The sequence below is a fragment of the Schistocerca americana genome, chromosome 8 (genome assembly GCF_021461395.2).
Source record: "Schistocerca americana isolate TAMUIC-IGC-003095 chromosome 8, iqSchAmer2.1, whole genome shotgun sequence".
Taxonomy (NCBI): domain Eukaryota; kingdom Metazoa; phylum Arthropoda; class Insecta; order Orthoptera; family Acrididae; genus Schistocerca; species Schistocerca americana.
This window is the reverse complement of record NC_060126.1, coordinates 248,874,014-248,900,723: the sequence shown is the minus strand read 5'-3', so window position 1 is coordinate 248,900,723 and position 26,710 is coordinate 248,874,014. Positions and strand designations below refer to the sequence as shown.

The window sequence follows — 26,710 nt, the reverse complement described above, 5'->3', positions numbered from 1 at the left end:
GGTCTATTAAGTGCCTGGGCAAAATATTAAATAAGATGCACTGCACACCCTACCTCATGGATTTTGGCACTCTATATCGTGCCTAAAAATTCCATCAAACGGCCGATTTCACTATCTACCGGTAACATATACTCTGATAAGTCAGGACGTTATGACCACTGCTCACCGCAAGGTTCTATGCTGCCTGGTGACGCTCAGGGCAAATGATGCGGTAAGACAAGTATATGAGCGGAGCACAGAGGAATAGGGAATCATTATAGCAACGATAAGTAGCGCAAATGCGGAAACTAGCCGACTAAAGTGACTTTGACAAAAGCTATATTGTTGTGGCCCAGTGCCTGGGAGCGAGCATCTCGGAAACAGCGGAGCTGGTCGGTTGCTCGCGTGCTACTGTCGTGAGCATCTATGGAAAGTGATTGAAGAGCACTGAAACCACGAGTAGGAGACAAGGAGTTCGACGTCCATACCTCATCGCAGAACATAGGGATGGGAGGCTTGACCGTTCTCTAAAGCAGGATAGGCGGCGATCTGTGACGAATCTGACGACAAAGTACAGAGCTGGTGAAGGCATAGTTGTTTTGGAGCACGTTGTTCAGCGCACAGTGTTGAACATGGTTCTCTGAAGCAGAGGACCCCTACGCGTTCCCATGTTAACCCAAAAACATCGTAAATTATGGTTACAGTGGGCCTGGGAGCATCGAGATTGGACCGCGAATCAATGGAATCGTGTCGCGGATGAATACCGTTTATTGTTAAACCAGGTCGATGGTCGTGTCCAGTTACGTCATCCAGGCGAATGGCCGCTCAAAATATGCAGCGCGCCACGGACACAGGTCGGTGGGAGCAGTATTATGCTATGGGGCACATTCACCTGGACTTCCACTAGACCTGCAGTGGTAGTCGAAGGCACCAGACAGCCGTGGACTACGTGAAAGTTATTACGTACCGCCTGTAACCCCTTATGCTCGATGTCTTCCTCAACAGCGGTGGCATCTTCCAGAGGGATAATTGTCCGTGCCACAAGGCCACAATTGTGCTGCAATGGTTTGTGGAGCATGATAGTGAATTCACGTTGACGTCTTGGCCATAAAATTCGACTTATCTGAATCCGATGAAACCCAACTGGGACGCTATCGTGTGCCAGCTCCGCGCCCACTTATCAGCCGCCCGTAAATTGCGGGATGTGTGTGACCCGTGCGTAGGCTCTGGTGCCACAAATCTCTGGAAACCTATCAAATACTTGTCGAAGCCGTGGCACGCAGAATCACTGCTGAAATACGTCCCACAGGTGGACCAACACACTTTTATGTAGGCGGTCAAATTGTTTTGGCTCATCAGTGTATATAAATAATAAACATGTATGTCTACATAAAATTATTTGCATAATATAATTATCTGTATAAAAATGCCATGGGGCTAATATACCCCTATGACACATAGGGCCGGCCGCGGTGGCCGAGCGGTTCTAGGCGCTACAGTCTGGAACCGCGGGACTGCTACGGTCGAAGGTTCGAATCCTGCCTCGGGCATGGATGTGTGTGATGTCCTTAGGTTAGTTAGGTTTGAGTAGTTCTAAGTTCTAGGGGACTGATGACCTAAGATGTTAAGTCCCATAGTGCTCAGAGCCATTTGACACATAGGGAAGGTAGCGCGAGAAGCCGCGTTATGCAAAAATATTCGATAACGGCTGATACTGGCATCGTATCCACTGTTTTATGGGTTCCTGCGTTCATTAGTGACAGTCCCAATCGCGTTCCACATGTAGGGGTGAGGCGGAGTGTAAGGATAGTGACGTATTTCCATATATCTGTAATTGTGAAGCAATTTATATCAGACTTGGGTCATGCATCATTTACTATCTGAGAAAAATATTACTGTGACAGAAAGACACACAGAGCACTGACAGCAGGGGTAAAATTGTTTATATAAAAGCATAATCCAGGAATATGTAGAGTAATTTCTACAAAATTTAATGTAAACAGAGACTGACAGGAAAGAAAACGAGAAAAAATAAAGCACGCAGAAGACATGGTTCGACGTCGATGTTACTTCGTACACGTATCCACCATTGGCGGTTATGTACCTGATTAGAGCTCCAGTTCTCTGTGACTGGTAGGACGGCCACCAGACCACTTTAATGTTGTTTGTTTTTAATGCTGTTATCGGATTTGGTACGGTATTAGAGGGGAATGAACGGCCTCTAATGTTGGGGGTTCACTGTGAAAGACATGGAGGTGCCACGTACTCATCTGAGAGTGCATTATCACCACCTGACAGAGTTTGAAAGTCGCCTCATTGTGGGTCTCCGTTTGGCCAACTGGTCAAGTCATGCAATATCCACTCTTGTGAGGCATTCGGATGTGGCAGTCGTGAAATTATTATTAAAATTCTTATAATTTTGAGGGTGTACTCATCCAACTGCTTTTTATCTGCTGCTGCCACAACCGCTGTGTTACTTCATGTCCACTGCAAGTTGGTTTTTGCACCAAGAATGGCCAATACTAACATTATGTTTCAGAACATTTATTCTATATGACGACATAATTATTATGTTACATTGACAAAACTGAAAAATACTGCCATGCATACAACGCTGACGTACATCTTACTTAAGCAATTACATGTTTCTTGCACAAAATCCCATAAGACACTGACGTAAAATGCCAACATGGCTGCCCCTTTATATATAATTCCCAACAATCCTCGGTATTGTTATAAAGGGTTTTTTAATAAAATTATAATTAAAACTGTTGCCTCAAAATTAATGACATATTTCAACAGTTGCACTGGCTCTTATAGAGCAAATACATATATGAGTTTTTAAGCATTTAACATTTCAGGAGTGTGCAAATACTCAAAATATTAAATATTTAAGCAATACTTTTACAATTTTTATAAAATGCAAAAGATACATGGTTCGGAAAATGTTCCTACCAATTACAGGACCTGTACACTTCAATACAATTATAATTTAGTAACCAGTTTCATTGCAATAATAATACAAGCAAAGGTCGACCTTCTGTTTGTATGAGTAATACCTGTTTATTTCAAACTGGATCGAAAAATACGTGTTTTAAATGGGTTTCAATGGACTATTACGTGTCACAGTGGTCCGATGTTGGAGAGTATCGGCACGTAGGGGCAGGCATTCTCCTAGTTAAGGTTGCTGTTCACCACGTCTGACCACTACTATAGAGGATCGCCGTACTGTGCGACAAGCACACTGTTAAGTCTTCACATTTGTGCTTGCAACAAGTAATTGACTCCCTGAAACATACTTTATCATCCAGCACCACTGGTTAGAGACTAGCAGCATCCAGACTTGGTATTTACAGTCCCATGCGTAACGTGCCGTTAACGCCGAAACACAAGCGGCTGCGTGGTGCTGTGACAGAGAATCATGGGCGGCTGATGAATCGCGGTTCTGCACCACCCTGATGGCTATTGTTGACAAGTATGGTGGCGACCTGGGGAGAGACAGCAGCACTGTTACTCCTCGCGTTATGGTGTGTGGAGCCATCGGATATGATTTTAAGATCACGGCTGACAGTGGTTGACAGCACAATGGTGCGTTTCTGACATGCTACCTCGCAAGCAACAGTGCCGAGGTGCCATTATTCAGCAGGGCGGTGCTAGTCAACAAATGGCACGCGTGTCTTTGAAATGTATTCCCTGTGTTAGGTACTCCCCATAGACAGCCTTATCCACATCTGTCCCTGACACGACACGTGTGGGATGAGCTTGTACGTCAACTCTGTCCCAGTGCCATTGTCCTGGGTATCAGGGACCATTTACAACAGTTGTGGGTCAGTTTGTTTTAGGAGAGGATGCAACGGCTTTCTGACACTCATTACAACGAAATAAGGGCTACCATCCAGGGCTGAGGTGGTGCAACGTCATGCAGATAAGTGCCCTCATACGGTCAAGTACTCTGTATATTTGAAGCGATTTTTTAAAGCACTGAAATAACCTCACGTACCCTCTCCACCCGTGAAGTTTCATATCGTTTCCTCCTCCCCTTCTGGATGCTTCAGTGTTTTGTCACGTAGTGTTCAGGTCTCTTTATTTGTGTAAAAGTACACACATATACGTGTTCGAAGCCGCGAACACAGAGCCAGCGCTGCATAAGGGCCTCCTCTTGATATGTCCATGCAGTAAGGTCTTCAAATATTCAAATCCATGTCGCTACCGGACGTGTTCCGACATCATCCACTCAACTCACCTTACGTCGTTGTTAGGTCTTTTCTTATCTCGTACAGCCAAGTGAAGAACTTCTGTCGTCACTTTATCATCAATTCTGGCCTGGGTACATCTACGGCCCCTCCCTACTTCGATTTTACTAGTCATAATTACGTCTTCCCCTCCAGCCTGTTCCCACTTTCATTTATTTGTTTTCGTGTCCTTCCTAAAAATTCACTACGTTCGTCTCTGCATTTATCGCAGACCAAACGTTAGTTTTGTAATTGTTTTCACTTTAATAGTCCAGGTCTTACTGTTAGAAGGCAAAACTGGTAATACAGTGATGTAAAATTTCATTTATGAGGAAATCGTAAGATTAATTTGGGAAATGTTGTATCCATTTTTACTCTTCTGTTTCTTTCTTTTGATGACGATAACATTCGTTGTACTAATCTACCGTAAACTGATAAACTCGTCAAACTGTTATTTGTATTCATTGTTAATTTGTGCTATTTTCTTTGTGATATGTTGATTATACATTATTTTAGCGTCGTGGTAATCGGTTTTTCACGCCTCCTTTTAAACTTGCTCTGTTACTTTATTGTATTAGAAGTTGTTGTTTAAGTTCACTAGAGCACACGTTACAATTTCACCCACAAAATAAAAATAATTTTGATACACTCCTGAAGCACATATTTGATCTTCGTTTTCTCAGTTTACGGAGCTGAATAGTGAATACTTCCTCTGCACACATTCCGATTGTTTTGGTGGTACAGAATACCTACATATTTCCTAATTAATGAGGAACTCATAGTCATTGCAGAAAATATTTTATATCCACGTAAGTCACTCCATTCAGAACGAGTTAATGAACCCTGCTCACCAAACAATACTAAACACAGTCGCCTTTATGTCAGATACACCACAAGCATCTATTTTTATATACAATGGTGTGTAAAACTTGAGGATGAAAGAAGATTTCACAAGAAGTCCCGCTTCAAAGTAATAAATCTAGATGACAGTTGGGCGATACACAGAAAGAATGCTGTATGTACCACGATATGGCAGAGGTGAAACACGTAGTGCAGCCAGGAACATTGTCCAACATGATCGCTCAGTCAGACCAGTTATGGCCGAGCGGTTCTAGGCGCTTCAGTCCGGAACCGCTCTTCTGTTCCGGTCTCAGATTCGAATCCTGCCTCGGGCATGGATGTGTGTGATTTCCTTAGGTTAGTTAGGTTTGAGTAGTTTCTAAGTCTAGGGCACTGATGACCTCAGATGTTAAGTCCCATAGAGGTTAGAGCCATTTGAACCATTTTCAGACCAGGTGCTATGGTGTGGGGAGGAGTAATGTCGCATGGGGGTACGGACCTCCAAATCTTTCAACACGGTACACTCACAAAACAATGTTAATCCAACACTGTGTACGACTGAATAAAGATTTGGCCGATAGGATGTACGTCAGGAGTGGGTGGCCTCAGGCGCTTAGGAGGTGGTTGCAGGGTTGAAATCAGGAATACTAGAGGTTTCTATTGAAACTGAACAATGGCAGGATTTATTGCCTATCTCTAAGGCATGTAGAAACGAAGTCTTTTTTGAAAGCTTTCGTACAATGTGGGGCTTCATGGCCGGAGAGGAGCGGAAGGTAGCTCTGAACAGTCCGAGAGCTGGTTCAGAATAGCCCGACCGAACTTTCTCGCCCACACTCCTTAGCTCACCCCAGGGCCCCAAGTGACCGATTCCGTTCCCGCGTTTGGTTTTATCCTATACAGTTCGTTTTCTGACAATGCTTAGCCGTGGAGTTTCTTTGTCAGCACAAGTTCACACAGCCATCATGTGAACAGGGCGTGAAGTGGATGGCATCCGGCCAATATCCGACGACAGCCGACCCCGGTCCGGGTGCAGCTGAGAGAAACATTCGCGAGCTACCCACGAACGAAAATTCAAAGAAATAAATCAATTTGTTGCCTGTTATGTCGGCCCACCTTGTACAAATATACTCCTTCCGCAGGTGCGTCTTTTCAGGTATACATTTTGTTCTGACTTCATTTTGCGGATCAGTTGCGCAGCCCCATCGAAGGAGCAAATGGAGCAGCTCTCGGAACGAGACGATATTCGGCAAATGGACAGGAGTTGTACTGCAGCACGTCCATCTGCGACAAAGACCGTCGAGCAGTTATCAACGCCCTTCTACAAGAACTCCTTACAAACCTTTTGGTTAACGCTGTAGCACACACCCATCCGTTGAGATAATAAAACATATTGAGAACCATACCCCACCGTATCCCATCGTAAATTGCGGTGACTTCAGCCTTATTATTGTCTTTGAATAATAGTCCCATTTCTGTTCTTCTCAGTGGATATTTCTTTAATTTAACTGCTGGACTATACCGTAGTCGTTCTTCCTACGTACGTTCCAACTTTCATCGAGCTATCTTCCTTCATTGTGATGCACAATGCGGAATTTACTTTCGTCCGAATGTTGGTGTGGCAACAACGGCGTCTTCTGCTAACATCGGAAGTTAACCCATGCTCACCACGTTTTCTCTTCCTTTCGTGTCTCTTTTATCTTTATATTACCGTTTACTTTGTTTTCATATTCTTAAACGAACGAATGTAGCATGCGATAAAGTACATTCACATTTGTCGCGATTATTACTTACCCATGAATTACACCTCAACAGGTTGAAGATAACCGAAATAAATAAGAACAAGAGGGGAAAAATTTATGTCTGATTAGAATTATTATCATAATTTATGCCCGCAGAGGGGCACAGAGGATCATTGAACTGCATTACAGTATAGCGCATGGTGAAATCATACATCATAAATTTGCGTTATATTAATTATTCATTCAAACGGGGGAAGTGCAGGAAAGTTGGGATTTTGGGCGGGGAGAAACTAAATTTATATGAGAACAACGGATAAGCGAACGATATCAAACACGAATTACCAACATGAAATTTGGGGAAACCAACACCCTAAATAGTAAGAAAAGCAGGTACACGCAAGCAAGGGAAATCCATAAAAAGTAGCAAATATTGGAATCGATAACAAGAACTGATCTACATATGAGGCCAATGCTAGTTACCGATTCCAATGTTACTAACTTTTTCGCAGAAGTTCAGAAGGCAATTACGAGTACAGACATGGTATTATATTTTACACGCTTCCAGCAAAAACGATGTAATTAAGGAACCATCGAATAGTTGGAATCAGTAACTAGGATTGACCTATATAGGAGGTCATTTCTAGTAACCAATTCCAATATTCCTGTTTCGCGGTGGTTCAGAGAGCAATTACAAGCGCAAAAATCTTATTACCTTTGACAAACCTGCTTAAAAACGATCTTGTTAGTGAACTATCGAATACTACTAGAATTTACCTGCGTATGAGGTCAGTTCTAGTTATCGATTCCAACTATTCAGCCATAGAATGGTTGGAATCGGTAACCAGAATTGAGCTGTATATGTAAAAACGACGTGCATAACGAAACATGGAATGTTTGGAATCGGTAACTACAATTGACCTATATGCTAAATTCCAGTTATCAGTTCCACGCGCTCCATTATTCATAACATACCAATACAGGTCAGTTGTAGTTATCGATTCCACGAAATGTTTTTCAATTTCAGTAATTATGTAAAGTAGTGGGTTGTAGGATTTCTACTTCGCTGTTAGTTTCTGTACTACTGCAATTAGTAAATTGTTTATTTGTCACGGAAGTACAAAGAGAAAACAAGCAATGGAAATACTGAAAGACATCACTGCCAACACATACTGTAAACTGCAGAACTTGCATGCCTTGGAATCGACAAAAGAATTCATCTATATAGCTCAAATGTACTAATCCATTTCAAAGAACGTAATTGTCCAAGGTAGTAAAAAAAAAAAAAATTCCAAAAATGAAAATTTTTACAAACATCATCGCACACACAAAAAAGAATAAAATGCAAAAATGGCAAAACCTTGGAACCGATAACTGTGCTACAGTACCTCGAAAAAACAAGCGGTAAAATTTATACCTTAGGACTGAAAGTAAAATTAACAGAACTATAGCGAAAACATGGATATAAAACGAGATAATTGATCATACAATGTAAACATTCACGGCCGGTATTGTCTTCACTTAAAACTTCCGGGCTGATAGGCCATGGTCGAAGTATGAAACAGTCTCCTGACGTTTCGTCTCCGACTGCGGGAGACATCCTCGGAAGTAAAGTGGCAATGTCTCCCACAGTCGGAGACGAAACGTCAGGAGACTGTTTTATACTTCGACCATGGCCTATCAGCCCGGAAGTTTTAAGTGAAAACGGACAATTGGCTGCAAAAAAAAAAAAAAAAAAAAAAGTTATCACATATGCACTTCCAAAGGAGTGAAATTTCGAGGCTGACAAGAAGAACAAAATGAGGACATAACAACTAATAATAATGTTAGGGGGTCAAACTATAACGAAATATGCAAAAATCAGAATAACTAATCAAAAATTTAATAAGAAACACAAACTGCCAGACGCGAAAGAGCCACCATCCGAATCTATTCTTAGCTACAACCCGCCCCAACCGGACCCAAAATTTTAAAATTAAAGAAAATGATGTGACAAGTAAATCAAATGAACTCACTGGCACAAGGCAACAACCAACCCCTCGCCCCACCATTGTATTAAAAAAAAATATTAAAACGACATAAAAACCTCTCCCCCCCCTTCCCAGAGAATCCAAAAAAGTACCAAACCCACAGACCACAGTAACAGAAAAGAAACAAGAAAAAAATGAAAATCACACACACTGTGAGTAGGCTGTTTAAGTTTTTATGTTGGTAACGCCACGAAGCGGTCTATATGAAAATCACTGACTGTGCTGTGTGAAGTCTGTGGCTGGTTTGCATTGTTGGAATATTTGCTATTGTAGTGTTGGGCAGTTGGATGTGAACAGCGCGTAGCGTTGCGCAGTTGGAGGTGAGCCGCCAGTAGTGGTGGATGTGGGGAGAGAGATGGCAGAATTGTGAGAGCGGACGATCTGGACGTGTGTAATACTGGATATCATGAACTGGTATATATATATGATGACTTTTGAACATTATTAAGGTAAATACATTGTTTGTTCTCTGTGAAAATCTATCATTTGCTAACTATGCCTATTAGTAGTTAGTGCCTTCAGTAGTTAGAATATTTTATTTAGCTTGCAGTATTGGCGCTCGCTGTATTGCAGTAGTTCGAGTAGCTAAGATTTTTGTGGGGTAAGTGATTCATGAAAGTTATTGATTATTGTTAGTCAGGGCCATTCTTTTGTAGGGATTATTGAAAGTCAGACTGCGTTGCGCTAAAAATATTGTGTTTCAGTTTAATGTTGATCAGAATAAGTAAAGAGAGAAATGTCTGAGTACGTTCAGTTCTGCTCAGCTGTTTGAAAATCAAATAGCGTAAGAGGTTTATCAGCACAGTAATTCATGAATTTTTCTAAGGAGATGTTTCAACACGTAACTAACTAAACGGGGCTAGATATACACAATAACGATTAGGGACACTCTTCCCCCACCAGTATTCATCCAAATGGCCTTGCAACACTGAAATCCTCTTTCCCCGCCCGACAGCAGATTTTACAGACCCCCAACACCGCTCGATAGTATTGGTACATGCCCCCGTCTTGTAATCTTTAATCTGAATATTGTGATTTACAACCAAATGTGATAACCCCTGTCATCCAACGCCTTGTAGGAAGCAAACCCATCCGACATTACTATTGAACCTTCTTCCACACATTATCCTATTAACCATGTTAAACTTCTTTTGTATGATTTGGAACGACCTTGAATACAACATCGGCACAATCCCCTCCAGAGACTTGTACTTCAAAAAACCAAAGCCCAACCACCTCATGCCCCCTTTCATACTTTCTCTTTCCAAAACGCAATTCCTCTCCTTCCCCTGTAACCGCTGCCTCCCCACCTCCCCCTCCCTATCATACCCTGTACTTCATAATTCCCCACAGTTTTCTATACAAAATGAAAATCAGTCAGTTAGCAAAAATAGAAAGTTAACATGGCTATTACTTCTAAATTCAGCCTCGATCTTTCAAATAAGGTCTCTCTGCGTACAGACCAACATATGTTATTGTTTCTGCACCTCCACATGTACTCATCGGAAGTTCTGGAAGATGGAATCTTTGTGAACACCATATAATTACCACAAACACTGCACTTCCAAAATTCTGCAATAACGCCGAATGATTGTAAAGATCTTATAGTAGATTTACGGTCAGTCATTCTGTCAAGCAGCAATTTCGCTTTAAAAACAACTGACTCATCCATAATGAAAAGCAATTGCATGTAAAATCAGAATCTTATAAATCACGAATGCTTTCATCAAGATGCAAAAAACAAATTAGGATATGAAAACATTATACATCGGAGTTATCTTAGATCATATATAACATAGACCGCGCATGCCCCTATCTCTGCCGTGTTAATGCATGAAACGAACATCGAAGTCATGTGACTCACGACAAAAAGCTGAGTTCCTGTCATTAGGCGCTATGTGAAGTGGATCTGAGAGTTACAGTTCCTCTCATTTATAGGTGAAATAAAGCACTGGTTTTGACAATTCAATGAACTGTAGTACAACTCTTACGCATGCAGTAATGCAGTTAACCTCCTTTCTACGAAATCCTGATAATAAAGCAGTGGTTATAGTTTTTACATGTGATCAAGTTGAAAACGTATTGACAGTTCTTTTAACAAGCGGTAGAATGACTGTTATTTAGTGAATACTTTTTTGTCACTGTGAATTCTTGTAGTTCACCGCTTCCACAGGAGTGGAAGACAAAATAAAAATTTCGAAAGCAGCATTAGTTTTCTAACGATTGCACAAGAATATGTGTGAAATGCTTTACTAAGAAAGGCAATTCTTCTATGCGCATAATGTCAGGTATTTACACAAAATAAGCACATACGTTTTCTGACTTTTGCTTAATCCATTACAGGCACCGATGCGATATCAAGATAGGAAGCGCAATCTATTACAAAATGTTGATTAAACTGATGTACTGAGTTAGATATTAACGACATGTCGTCTCAAAAGTTTAGTCATTCACCAAGTTTTACATCCAAGGAGCAACAGCCATCCTAGCTTTCAACTTTATGGAAATACCTCTGCAAGTATTTTAAAATAATTCACTTACACAACTGAGATTTTCGTCACTTTACCTAATCTGTAGGATACAAAAGAAGACTTATCTGGGCATATGTGATGGTCTTTACATCTGCACCTAGTAAAAAGCACTACAGTACGACATTTGATCAGTTAAAAACAAAAAAAAATCATACAGTGTGCACTATAAATGCGTAATGACATACTCGGCTTCGTGCCCCGGGTCACGTGACTTAGATGTTGGTTTTAGTAGAACGACGTAATGCGCAGTCTATGTTACCTGTTGTCTACGGGATTTTTAACATACACGCGAAGCAAAGAGATCCAGAGAAATTATTTAACATTCATAACTACAGTCTGCAGCATAAACAAAAAAACATCATGGATTACGTCACTGGTCAAAGCCGACGAGTGGAATCGGACACTAAAGTGACACTAAGTCTGTAGTTAGAATTTCTATTGTCAACTGCGTTTACACAATAGATATACGGCTGTGGACACATGTTTTGACTTTTAGTATCTACGTGGCACACAACACATAGGATATGTGAACTCTAAGGGACCAGACTCCTGGAATGGACTACAGCCAGTTTAATTCGTCGGATGCTACTGATGAAATCCAAAAGTTAAATTTGTGGAATCATTGAATGTGGACTCAGAATTTATTTTTTCGACGTATCCTCTACTTGAGGTGAATAAAAAATTAAATTCTGAGCTCCCGTTCAATGATACCACAAATACAACTCAAGGATTTTATCAGTAAGATACCGGGTGGTAGCTTTCCCTATTTAACACGTTATAACAAGGAAACTAATTACCGTGCTAGTACCAAATTGTTAGCAAAATGGTTCAAATGGCTCTGAGCACATGGGACTTGACATCTGTGGTCATCAGTCCCCTATAACTTAGAACTACTTAAACCTAACTAACCTAAGGACATCACACACATCAATGCCCGAGGCAGGATTCGAACCTGCGACCGTAAAACTTGTTAGCATTAGTGCATTATTTCCATGCATCACAGCGCCACCGTCCAGTTCCAACTACGGCCACCAGGTACGGTGATCAGTCATCGTGATTCATAGACTCACACACCTGACCAGTTGCAGTGCACTTGTTGACGTGTCAACATGAGATTGGACAAATGGAGCAGGGGATTATTGGTGAAGCTCTATTATCAAAACAACGATAATGCTGCAGCTGCACATCGAGAATATTGCCGGCTGAATGGATTTCTGAAGGGTCCTCTTTCTCCCCCTGCTGTGCGGAGCATGATGAAGTAATTCGAATCATCTGGAGAACTGGGCGTCGCTCCGGAACAGGCCGACAACCGGTTGCAATGCAGGTGGTTGATGAAATCGCTGTTGCTATGGCAGACAACGCTGGACGCAATTCCCGATCGTGAAGCAGCGCGCCTGCTGTGTCGTGACAATTGAACATCCCGTGGTCCACTGTAGGGAAGGTGCTTCGAACCATTCGCAAATGATAAAGAAAAATGTGTGTGAATCCTAAGGGACCAAACTGCTGAGTTTATCAGTCCCTAGACTTACACACTGCTTGAACTGAGTTAAACTAACTTATGCTAAGAACAGCACACACATCCACGCCCGACAGAGGACCCGAACATCCGGCGGAGGGGCCCCGCATTCCGTGACAAGGCATCTCATCCGCACGGCCATTCGTCGTCGCTTCAGATGATATCTGTACAAGAACCATATCGTGAAGCAGCTTGCACCACAGGACACACAACGACGTGTTGACTTCGCTCTCCACTTTCTCCCAAGAATTGAAGTTGACGAAGGCTGGCCCTGGACTATCCCATGGACAGACGAAGCTCATTTTTCTCTGAGGGGTGAGGTGAACACACGGAATTGACGAGTGTGGTGATCTTCACCTCCAGTCACGGTGCATGAAGTTCCTCTGTATGGTGATCGTGTCACTCCAGCCTATTGCCTGCAGCATTACTTCAGAAATTAGTCGAGTCCCTGCCACGTCGTTTTGCGGCACTTCTGCGTGCTCGCAGAGGCCCTACACGATATAAAGCACGTGTACCAGTCTTTTTGGGTCCACAGTGTACATTATCTGATCACACGTATCCTGACACCCTATAATCACTAGAGGCCATGAGAGGTGAAATACCATTATAAAAGGGAGCAGGGAATTAGCTTCAGTAGACAAGCAACAGCCGGCCGTTGTGGCCTTGCGGTTCTAGGCGCTTCAGCCCGGATCCGCGCTGCTGCTACGGTCGCAGGTTCGAATCCTGCCTCGGACATGGATGTGTGTGATGTCCTTAGGTTAGTTAGGTTTAAGTAGTTCTAAGTTGTAGGGGACTGATGACCTCAGATGTTAAGTCCCACAGTGCTCAGAGCCATTTGATCCATTTTTGAACAAGCAACAGCTCACTGACTTCCAGCACGTACTTGTAACTGGATGCCACCTGGGTAACAGATCCATCATGGACATCTCAACTCTTCTATAGCTGCTAAAGTCGACTTTTGATAATCTGAATGTGCAATGGAAACGCCACGGCACAACCACACCAAAGTCAAGACCAGGAAGACCCCGTGTAATGAACAGGGCAGTCCAACATTAAGGAGGGTGGTTGTAAAACATCGCATGAAATCAACGAAAGTAATCATTCGTGAGCTCCAAACTGCTATCGGCAATCCAACTGGCACAATGACTGTATGCAGTGAGTTAAAAAGAATGGGATACAATGGTCCAGCACTTAGACACATGGCACAAAGTTTTGTAGTCAAGGTTAAAAGGCACTTGAGGTGGTGGCAGTGGCTGACTCGAGAAGAGTGTGTTGGAGTGATGAAAGGCAGTATACCTTGTGGCAAACCAATGAAAGAGTATGAGTTCATCGAATACTTGGAGAACGTTACCTGCCGACATGTGTAGCGGCAGTAGTAATGTTTGGAGCAGGTAGTTTTACGTTATGGAGATGTTTTTCGTGGTAAGGGTTGATCGACTTATTACGCTCAAATAATCCTAAATGTCTAAGGTTACGAACATATTTTACTGTACTGTGTACTGCATACAGTAGAGGAACAGTTCAGAGGTGAAGAATGTGACAGAATGACAATGCACCCTGTCACGAAGCAGGATGTCTGAGGCAATGGTTTGTGGACAGCAACACTCCTGAAACGGAACGGTCTACGCAGAGTCCCGATCTATGTGGGGACTTAGAACGGTGAATACGCTCCTGACTCCAGCGTCAAATGCTACTGCCTTCTCTGGTTTCGGCTCTTGAGTGAAGAATAGGCTGCTATTCCTCCACAGACATTCAGGCAACTCATTAAATGTGTGCCCAGCAGAGTTCAAGCCTTTTTCAAGGCGGAGGGTGGACACACTCCATAGAAATGTCCACTATCCGTTGTACGGATATTTTTGATCAGCGTCATGCCAGACAGCATAATAAACAAAAACTCACTGAAGATAGGACAGAAAGTGTTAAAATATACTCGGTTAAAATAAAAATAAACGAAGCGTTGTAATGTTGATGCATTAAGTTGTTCTGAAAGTAGTGCTGATATTCTAGACAATAAAAGCGGGTTAAAAGCTGTGAGATATCTGGGGAAGTTAACCTTGCATTACTGAGCAACTGTTTCACCAGGTATCCAGTCTAGCTTACCAAATTCCCAACCAGACTAACATTAATTATAATCTTTTAATAGTCATCTTACAACAACCGGTGATTATATATATATATATATATATATATAAAGATAATTTAAATAAAAAGAAATAAATCAGTTTATATTTGGACATTTATTTTAACATTGATCATTGTTCTGTTAAAATTTCAGCATATTAAACTTGATTCATAACTAAACTGGTGCCTTATTTAGGATTGTGAAAATGTGAGTTTGTAATCTTATGGAACACATCAAATATGGAGCCAAGATTGGGAGACTGCATACAACACTGCATTCATAATATAACACACGAAGAACGTTGAAACATATGCAAGAGGAAATTAACCACAACCAACCGATTCAATTTTCACCCAAAGAATTTACGTTCATAGCGCAATCCTGTCCGTCATGAAATTACCTCACACTGGTATACTAAATTCATACTAACTCTCTGTGAAATCTTCCCAAAAAGAATAGCTGAGGGCTGCTTTGATGATTACACCACATGCTTCACGTGGTCAACTTGGTTTACACAAAGAGAGTGTAACTCTACAATAATTTTGATAATTAAAATAAATTACATCAAACCGCAATTTACAAAAGAAAAACCTCGAACTGGTTACTATCATCTTACTATTAACCTGATGGGTCAAACAACTGTATAAGCACCTGCTACTGGTCTCACAAAGTACACCCCACGTGGGTTGAACATAAAGAAAAGTTGCTATGTTGAAAAATATTGTCAAGATGAGACGTTATAATCTCACGCACATTCGCATTTAAGATTGATGATCTTAGAGTCACGGATCATCAACACATGGTCCCAGTTTACTCACAAAGTAGTGACAAAGCAACTACTGGAAGATATTCTGAACTTCACACTCGAATTACACTGCGTTGCAATTTAAGATAACATAAGATATTTTAGATCTAAACCTGAAATAAAGGTGATTAAATTTTCAGTTAGGCTGAACTTAAGAAATCCATTGTCCTACGGACTTGGCAGAGACGCACTTAGCTGGAGATCTTACCACTTCAGACACTCGCTGCCGACAGACTGCCTTGGGCCCCTACCGAGGGTGCTTCACAGATACAAAGCGGAAGTGACCAGAGAGGCAGCTTCCTATACTAACATGACAAGGGACGGACAGGATCATACTAAGAATAGGAACCTCTTTGCTTTTAAAAAGCGTAGCTACCTGTTCCGACGTTGGTCCTACTGTTCTCTAGCAGACCGGCTTGTCTGCTACCATCGAGCATGCAACTAGAAATACATTTGCTCATTCATCCTTTCACACATAAGGGAAGGGGGATGACAGTACCTACTCATATACAGTATATAATAGCAGATGTAGATTCCGTATAGGACTGTGTGACATGAATTACATATAAACTCTGTTTTAAAGTGTAGTAGTGTGACAGATCGTTCTTGATTATGTGTAAAAGTAACGTGTTCCACTGCTCAGTCTCCTCCCAGATAGAGTCAGAAACGCCACAGTAAATTTAGAAGTGGAATGTATGCCGTAAATGACAACAGTTTTAAGAAATTAACACGAAAGGAATTCAACAGAGACTTTTCAGCGTGTCATGTAAAAGGCGTAATTTCTTTACAGGTTGCTATAACTTTAATTAGAAAAACTTTCTTTTGAGAGCGGAAAAGCCAACTCTATTGATGGAGGAAAACAGTATTTTACGTTATTCAGCACCGAGAAAGAAAACAAAAGACAATGTATAAAATTAAAATGCGCTTTGTTTTACTTTCTAAACGTTGATTGATGTGTGAATATCCATGTTTTCATGGAGTATGCTTGATCCATTATAGCGTGGGAATGCAGTATTTTACGTTATTCGTCACCGAGAAATAAAACAAAAGATAATGGACGAAATTGAAATGCGCCTTGTTTTACGTTCTAAACGTTGTTTGATGTGTGAATATCCGTGTTTTCATGGCGTATGCTTGATCCACAATAGCGTGGGAATGCAGTCGTAACCAGACTCGGTCTGCTGGTAACTTGGGGCTGTCAAGCGTTTAGCCAACATTTGAGCGAGCTGGAAGACCGAGGGTAAAGCGCCACAGTCGCCGTATCCAATGCTACACTCTGATTTACTAGCAGTGGACGAGCGCTGTATTGAGACAGACAAAGCTGTGACCTTCAAGAACATACAAATTTTAACGTGTGTTTCATCCTTATGTGAGTCAGTATTCAGGGAAGCCAATGAAAAGCGTTTGACGAACGACTTAATTAATGGTGATCATGATTTTTAACTTTCACGAAGTGTGGAATCGTGCACCGCCAACAGTTAACTCTCGCAGACAACGGTACTGCTCCCTTGTCAACCAAATACACAACGTCTTCTCAGAGGGCATTACGGTAGCATAAAGCTCTGCCACTCATATGGTTAAGGTCGAGGTCGGAAGCGCTTCGCTTCCGATTCTGAAGATGATGTCGCTGATAAGGGGGAGGGTGTGAGTACCACGGACGCTGAGGCAATACCAGAGTACTGTCTGTGTCCCTACCTGTTTCCACTACGTGCTGAAAAGGGCGTTGACTGCGAACAAAGACCAAAGGCGACCATAGAGCAGGTACCGCCGAAAGTTGTTTACAAGACAATTGACTATGTGGATCTCGTGACCGAGGTCACCCTTAGCCTTACTGCATAACGTAAGACTGCTTTCAAGGAGCACATGATGCGCGTTGTGTAGAATTATGTGCAGCTCAGAAGGTGAGCTGAAATTAGGTCGGCTACTTTTTTTCAATTCGGAAGCCGATAATTACGACTCAGAATTCGAATATTCAGGGAATATATCCTAATGCGACACAATTCCGTAACACTGTATCAAACTGGCTTTCAGGGTTAACTTGTGTCGCCGTAGTCATTCCTAAACGAGGCAGAAATCGCGCACACCGGAACGTTATTGCACATAAAATCACCTTTTTCCTGGAAACCACAGTCTCATTTTGATCGAAATATCTCACGCACTACAACACTACACTCTTATTCGCAGTTCCAGCTTGAGGAATTACATTTTACACTGTTATGGAGATACAGCTATACACAAGCAACTTCCACAACTGAATAAGTCCTACTATGATGAAATTTTTCTGGCATGTTTATTAATATTTTGTCTTTTTTTATTTAACTGTTGTACTGTACATTTTGTAAAGGTGCTATTCCCATAGAGATTAATTCTTTGTAAATTCAGAGGAACATACAGGGTGAGTCAGGGGGAAAGGTACGTGTTTTGACAGGTGATAACATTTGTGATTCTGAAGAAAAAACTTGATGTGGACATATGTCCTCTTCCGAATGGTTTCCGTGATAAAACACTTTTAATGTACATTTCTATTTATTTTCTGTATTATTCATTGTCTTTGTTTACAACGTACCACATTAGTATAGAGGAAGTTGAAACGAACAATTTGATACAGGACCCTTGTGGTCCATGAAGTCAGAAAACTACATCAAACTGGCCTACAAAAAGTACTTAAGCTACAGCGCACACGTGTCGCGCGAGGTTTCCAATGTTCTCTAGAGCTCTTCGCGCAAACTGTTAGTCCTAGACAAAAAATAAATAGGATCTTTTTCTAGTTAGATTGAGTGTGCGGTTTTCGAGTTATTAAAGAAAAACGTACAAAAGTGATATTAAACGTGTCCATATGAAGTTTTTATTCAGAATCACTAATACTATCGCGTCTCAAAGCATGTACCTTTCCTCCTAACTCACCCTGTATAACAGAATAACAGTGGCTAGAGAGAGTATTGGAGTGTTTTTCTGGGCATCGAATGTATGAAAATGAGGGCATGAACAAGTGAGGGGATGAACAACTCAAGAGCCAACAGTGAAAAACGAGTATGAAGGTGATGAAGGTGGAGCAAAGAATGTGTGATTCCAAGTGAATGCAATTGTTGAGATTATGCAAGCGATTTATGAGCATTGCCGATCTGATGTGTGAGCTATAAATGACGGAAGAATATGATTTTTTACAGAATTATGGTGAAGAATGATTCATTACTTAATAACACTTTTGGAAAGGCGCAGCTCATATTATAGCTTTATGTGTCTTTTCTGTTTCCTAAAGAACCGTGCCCCTACACTTATATAGTAGGCGTTGCGATAATATATGACTGAAAATCGGCGATTGTAGTACATACGTCATGCCAGCTTAGGAAAATCAGGGAAGGCAGAGATTGCAGCATCACTTGCCGTCTTCTTACGTCACACGGTAGAAAAGACTTCTTTGCTTATGTTTGGGCATTGAAAAAGATCGACAGCAAAAGTGAAAAAAGAATAAACGATTACCTGTACATTACAAAAACAAAACACGGTGTAAAGACTTCCTTCTCTTACGTAGGAAAAAAAAAAAGAAAATATCTAGGAGCAAACGCGCAGACGAAATTAAGTGGAGAATTCATTAGTTTATTGGGTTTCGCTGGAGCACAAGAGTTAAAAACTAAGCCGTAGCTCAGTGGATGGACGATACTCTGTAGCTAGCTGTGGAACCAAAATTAAATGATTAACGGCTAGCGGCATTACAGTTTTAGTTACAAGAAACTACAATAATTTATAAAATAAGACGGGCGTTCAATAAGTATGGCAACACAGTTTTTTCTCTGGGCCAATTTCGGTTGAAAAAACGTTGAATTTGCTGTGGGACACCCTCGAATACTACTTCAGCCCCTATAGTTTCATGAAGTTCCAATACGTGGCGGTGGTATATGTAGCGTTCAAAATGGCGTTCGTAACGCAGATGCATTCCAAACAGAGAGCTCTCACTGAGTTTCTTTTAGCGGAAAACAAGAGCATCGCAAATATTCCTAGGCGCTTGCAGAATGTCTATAGAAACCTGCCAGTGAACAAAAGCACGGTGAGTCGTTGGGCAAGGCGCCTGTTGTCATTTCAACAAGGTCGCGCAAAACTGTCCGATCTCCCCATGCCGGCCGGCCGCGCGCAGCTGTGACTCCTGCAACACTGGAACGTGGTGACACTCTCATCCGAGGTGATCGACGGAACACAATGAAACACCTCGCTGCTCAACCGGACGTCTTTGTTGGTAGCGTTGACACACTCGTCCGTAGGATGGGAGATTCAAAATCTTGTGCCTACTGGGTTCCTCCCCACGTAAGAGAATACCATAAAGCCGCGTGGAGTGGCCGCACGGTTAGAGGCGCCATGACACGGATTGCGCGGCCACTCCCGCCGGAGGTTCGAGTCCGCCTTCGGGCACGGGTGTGTGTGTGTTGTTCTTAGCACAAGTTAGTTTAAGTAGTGCGTGAGTCTAGAGACCGGTGACCTCAGAAGTATGGTCCCTTAGGAATTCACACACATTTGAGCTTTTGAGTACCATAAAGAGCAACGAAGAGCATATGTGCGCGTTATGAGGCGTTACGAAACAATGCGTGGATGGTGGGGAGGTTATTGTGCTGCAAGACGTTAACTCCGATGTCGATCGCTAGAGTGGTACCATGAAACCATAAAGGTCCTACAAGCAGGCTGGCGCAAGGCTGTCGCTCTGAACGGAGTTATGTTCACATGAGTGAGGAATAATATAGCGTATTGGAATCCTGAATAAAACCAACTTTCTTTCAGAAAAAAAAGTGTTGCATCACTTATTCAACGCCTGTCTTATGACGTTGTCGATTGTTATGTATATGCATGAATCTTATACATGCTTTGTGATTACCATTTTCCCAAAGAATTAAAGTTGAGTAGCGGAAGAAAATTAATAAGAGAATGGAATTAAGTAAAAGTAGAATGATACAGTTATGCTGTATCATCACAGTAGAATAACTCATCACATGACGCTGCTTTGTAGTTTCCACTGCTGATGAATCACATGTTGATATTTATTCTGTCTTATGACGTTGTCGATTGTTATGTATATGCATGAATCTTATACATGCGTTGTGATTACCATTTTCCCAAAGAATTAAAGTTGAGTAGCGGAAGAAAATTAATAAGAGAATGGAATTAAGTAAAAGTAGAATGATACAGTTATGCTGTATCATCACAGTAGAATAACTCATCACATGACGCTGCTTTGTAGTTTCCACTGCTGATGAATCACATGTTGATATTTACTCTGCACAAGAAATTTAAGGTGCAACAAGGATGCTACTTAGTACGTACCTTGAAGAACCAGGCGCCCGATTTCTTCCACATTTCTCGTGTCTCAGAGCAAATCTTGCAGAGTGAAATGGGCTCCTTGTGAGCGGTGAACGTCTCGAAGCCACACTTCTGGCACACGGCCTGTATAACGACCACAGAGACAAACCAGTTAACAAAAGAGAGCAGAGATTCAAGAAGTCATTGGCTGTAAGTTTAAAACGAAAGTATTTGTAATCAATAAAGTAAACACAATTTTTTAGCGTCCATTACTAATGGCCACGTTTACCTGTGTCTTTATTCTGCTAGCTTCTATTCAGATGCCTTACAAATAAATGTCTTTAAAGTCTTCCTTAATCAAACCTGAAGGATGCCTCGATGAGAACAATGTTTTAAACGCACAATCTGTGCACTGTGGGATGAAAATCAGTTCATTCATCAAAAGAGTTGTGTCCTGTCCAGTGATGTTCATAGTTTGCAGGGTGTAACTTTGCAGGTGTTGAGCACATGTACTGGGTACAAGACGGTTTAGTTTAGCATAGGATCTCGTGTCCGGAAATACACCGTTTTCGCGCTACACACAAAATACCGCAACACAAGTTCAAATCTACCGCATTTTCGGCGCCACTGACTAGTAGAGATCAGAAACGGAGCGAGTACGACTCGAATGCTGCGGGTTGCATACTTCACCATCCAAGGCGGCGCTGTTACATCAGTACGACTGGGCTTCTATCGTTCCCTCTGTAGTTCGACAAGCATCTACACTCTGAGGACAGTAGCGCTGCAGTCGCTTGATACTCGTCTACCCGTTCTCTGTTACTGTAGCATGCAGGGCTGTAATGCTAGCTGTGACTTATTGTTAGTATGGAGATGTGTATTCGATCTCGCTGTTGTAAAGTACGAGTACTACTGACAGGGCGAAATGACCAATTGTCTGCATCAAGCGGCCTGTAATGAAGCTGTGTTATGTGAGACTGTGGAGGGTATTATGTGAGACTGTGGAGGGTGTAAGACGAAAGTTACTGATGCAAAGAACACACTTGCAAATGTGTTCCATTAGTGGAAGAGTGTTTTCTGGAATACGTTTCTCGCTGTAGTCGACACTTCAGACGAAAAGCTTAGAAATTTCGACCAGTGTAAACAAAATGGCTGTACTCTCCGTTATTCCTCCTGCACCACGAGAAAACATATGTCTGTGTGAAACGAAAACTCTCATAGAGTGATTTCACTGTTGTATTCCTGTTACAAAAAGCAAAAGTTATATAGAAGGTTTCGTCGTCGTTGAAAGAATACTGTATATAAGTCTATAGATAATATAGAGGTGACTACTACCGCCGCTTATAAGAAGAATAAAATACCTGTTAAATCTGTTGTTGCTCATGTTATTCTTCATGGTCTTGCAGTTTTTGTAGGATGTACTTCTAATTTTAGTTCAGATTTTAATTATACTTTTTCTCATGCTAATGGTTAGTTTACTGTAGCAATTGTGGTGTTATTAATGATCCTGGTCTGCAGAGTTTTTCTGGGCGTGACGTTATTGCTTTTAGAACTTGTCATGTTATGGACTAATAGCTAATTTTATTTTAATAATCAATCACCATTTAAACACTGCACTCCATCCTCTTGTCATGTTTTCTTCTGCTGTCGTTACATACCGGGTAACTCTTTGGTGTATATGCCAACGTAATCGATCAACATCCTCTAAATGAATATTAAAATAAATTCACAGTAGTCATTAGAAAAATTTTATCTAGATAAATATATTTATAAACAGAAGAATATTCACTGTTAGCCGATCAGCCGCTATATCAGTATGTAACTTTCTTCTATGGCTTAGGCAGGTCGGACATTTTGTAACATTTCAACTTGCAATCGAGAATCGCTATAAAGCCGAACTCATGATTGTGCGAGATAAATGAAAAGTAATTTACAGTTTAATGGTGAAAATTTCTTTCAAAACAGTTGCGTTTGAAGAGGGAATGCAGCGAGTCCGCAGTTATAATTGCGAATTCGTGCACTCGTTCACCTTTCTGAGGGAGTCGAGTTCACGTGTACCCGACAACAGGCTCGGGTATCGAGTGTGGTGAGGCGGAGACTCACCGAGTAGAGTCTATGAGCACACAGAGGCGACGAGTTTAGAGATGACGTCACAGGGCTCGCTGGCGAGTTTAAAGCGCGTATACGGAGCCAATTCTGATCTCTATTGACTAGAGTATTAAGTACGTCATTCGCCAATCACCAGATGTCTCACGCTCACTATTACCTGTGGGAACCACATGATACCCGTGATTTACGAGACCGCCGTGACATCCGAGGCGCGAGTTATGGCTGCAGCGTGGATGGTGGAGACCCGGGCTTGATAATCGTGTGTACCGGGACATCGTACGGAGGTATCATTGTTTACGTCGCTGTTCGTCACATCGAGCCCCAGTTGTGACGACGACAAACAGCAGGAGTAGGAGAGCCACGTGTGTTGTGGTATTTTACGTGTAGCGGGAAAACGTCACGCTTCTGAACATGAGTGCCATTGCTAAACTATACGGTACTGGTGTCCGTTACCATTCCTCAACGAGCGGGGTGCACTCAGCCCTTGTGAGGCAAATTATGGAGGTACTTGACTGAGAAGTGGCGGCTCTGGTCACGAAACCTGACAAGGCTGGGAGTGCGGTTTACTGACCACATGCCTACCCCCCCCCCCCCCCCTCCCCCCAATATCCGCATCCAGTGGCGCCAATGACTGAGAATGAGACGGCGGTCGGTCAGTACCGTTTGATCTTCAGAGGCCTGTTCGGACGGAGTTAAGTTTAGTGTATAGGTTCACCACACAGATTATTAATCATGCCCATAAAAGAATATACTGGTCGCTTTGGAGTTCTGTACATGCTGTTGAACTGGTCACAGGTGGTTGTGTGAAACTTCACGGCTGAGGGAAGTCAGGGAATCCAGGTGGTGTATATGTGCCTCTCTATTGTATGGAATAAGCACAGTGAGATGGACCGATGAGGAGACGTGTCAAGTTCGCTCAAATGATCTATCGTGTTTGGACATCGACATGACCACACCGTTAATGAGATTGACCAATTTGTTGATTTATCAGTGGGAACGATTCCACTGAAGGCAAAATAAAGCATTTAAGACACGGTGTCTGGAGGGTATATTTGAGGCCCGAGGTGGCTCTATAAAGTTTTGAGGCTGCTTTTGGTAACCTTGACTGGGGTCTAGTTATTTTAGTTATTGTGAACATGATCCAGGGTGTTTATTTCAACATTTTAGGTGACTTAGTGTTGCCCTTTCTTCTACATGTTCACGATGAGTTTGCTGCGGACCTTCTCGGCCGCCCCTTGTGACCGAACGGCTCTAGACGCTTCAGTCCGGAACCGCGCTGCTGCTATGGTCGTAGGTTCGAATCCTGCCTCGGGCATGAATGTGTGGGATGTCCTTAGGTTAGTTAGGTTTAAGTAGTTCTAAGTCTAGCGGACTGATGACCTCAGATGTTAAGTCCCATAGTGCTTAGAGCCATTTGGACCTTCTCGTCCTCCAGAATGAAAAAAGATGTGTTCAAGGGCCTGAACGCTTAAGTTCGTGGTTTGACAAACACTCGGTCCCCTCATCGCACCTCCACCGGCCCGCTAAATCAGCCGATCTTAATCCCATAGAAAACGTCTGCGACTCTTTTTAATATCAGGTGAAACGAAGCAATCATCATCCCCGCAATTTGGTAGCTCTGTGGGATGTAATTATGAGCGAGTGGCTTCAGTGGAGTGGCATACCTGCAGAGACTAGTGGACTCTGATACTCACCGAACTGAGTTCAGAATCAAAGCCAGACGCGATGAGACAGGGAGTTAGCGTAATGCCTCCTGGGATGAGCATTTGTTTGCCCAGCGTGCTTTGACTGCCACATGTTTCATTACGAGTATAGTTCGTAGACGTGTTGTACGTTTCTGTGGCTGAGCCAGAGTGGGCGGTCCCCTGTAATGTACCTGATTTTGAGTCAAGTGATGTGCTTTTCCTAATGAACATAAGTTTCATAGGTTTTGGACTAGACGGTAAGGATATAATATTGTTCAAGGAATTATACACGAGATCAAAGACGACTATGAAATTTGGGGTTAAGTAAAGAATTGAGAAGAGCACTGTAGAAAGTTTCAGACAAGGGTGTTGTTTGCACCGATGCCTTTCAGTATTTATTCTGGAAAAGAGACAATAACATTATTAGAAGATTGGCCAAGTGATGGTAGGCCCTGCGCTCTGAAGGTTCGGTGCAAACTTGATTATATAAACAGGATGATCAGAAACAGTCTGAAAAGCATGTAAGGACACGCAGGGCAGGATGTGTACAGAACTAATTATTATGAAAAATAGTTCGATATGTTGTGCCGTTTACGATTTCATTAGCATTGAAGTTAGCCAGTCAGGTCGTTGGGCGCACAAATTCAAGCAGCCTGCCAGAAACGGTGTTTCCAAACGTGTTCGTTTGTTTTTTTAAAACCTAACAAGAGCGCGATACAAAAACTGGACCTGGGACAATAGTAAAGATCGAACCCGAGCCAACAGGTGAACAGACTACTGCGCTGTCATGTACGCTATAACAGCAACTGACACTAATTATATCGACAGGTTGCTTGAATTTTCGAGCGTGAATTGATTTGCTAACTTGAATTCTTGTTAAATTGGTAACAATGCAACGTATCGAATTTTTTTCTTAACAATTATTTCTCAGCACAACTTGCTCAGCAACACTGTTGCAAGCTTTTCAGACTGTTTCTGCCCACATATATAGATAGCTTATCCAACCTGCAAATCGACACTCTCAACGATTTTGCCTGTTGTAGATATCGATACCAGCAAGATATTGGTCCCAGGAATTCGAAAACTTTCGAGAATGTTTTGATTTAATGTTTTAATTTTTTTTCATGATTTAGCATTTGATATAGTAATTATATAATCAACAACATTTTACGTAATTTTGCATCAGCTGTTGTAATTATATAATTACGAATCAACAATTTTCCGATTGTTTACTTTACTTGCAATGTAAAACTTGCTTCTTGCCAAATTTCGTGATTCTAGATCAGGTTTTGATGAGTCAGTTTGCTGGGATTAAAAACATGTGAGATGAATGTCCCTATCTTTTGACTGTATTGACTTGGAAGTTTACATTTTTTACATCGCCAAGGGACCGAAGGCCTTTGTATGTGATATAAATTCCAAAGTGATACGTCTAACTGTTCTTGAGAAAAAGGGGCCTTAACATCGAACAGAGATACAGATAGACGGAAAAGAAAGTGATCCTATAAGGACTCCTTTTTACCGATTGAGATGCGGAACCATAGATAACAAGTGTAAAAATAGAAAGAAAACGGGTGAAACCGGTAAAGTATGCGGATGATGAAGCGGTGTTGACAGAATCAGAATAAGTTCAAAGCAAGAGTAATAACACTCAGCAAACACGAAAGTTCCTTCAAGTACCATTACAATGACAGCCCCTGGAATAAGTTAAATTTTTTAGAAAGTTAGGAACTTTGGTGACGAAAAAAATAGAAGCCTTATAGAAGAAAAAAGTTGGATATTTATGAGTAAAATAGCTTCAGATTGGGGAAGGGTTTGTTGAGAACAAAAAGAATTTGAGTAGAA

At 41.8% G+C, this 26,710-nt stretch overlaps 1 protein-coding gene across 1 annotated transcript in view; it reads right to left on the bottom strand.

Annotated features, from left to right (window-relative positions):
- The window catches only part of LOC124545109 (rabphilin-3A), a 1,015,241-nt gene that overhangs the window by 202,433 nt on the left and 786,098 nt on the right, over nucleotides 1-26,710 (bottom strand). The window contains exon 7 of the mRNA XM_047123925.1: nucleotides 21,099-21,218. Coding sequence (XP_046979881.1) covers nucleotides 21,099-21,218 — 120 coding nt within the window. The remainder of the gene's footprint in view (nucleotides 1-21,098; nucleotides 21,219-26,710) is intronic.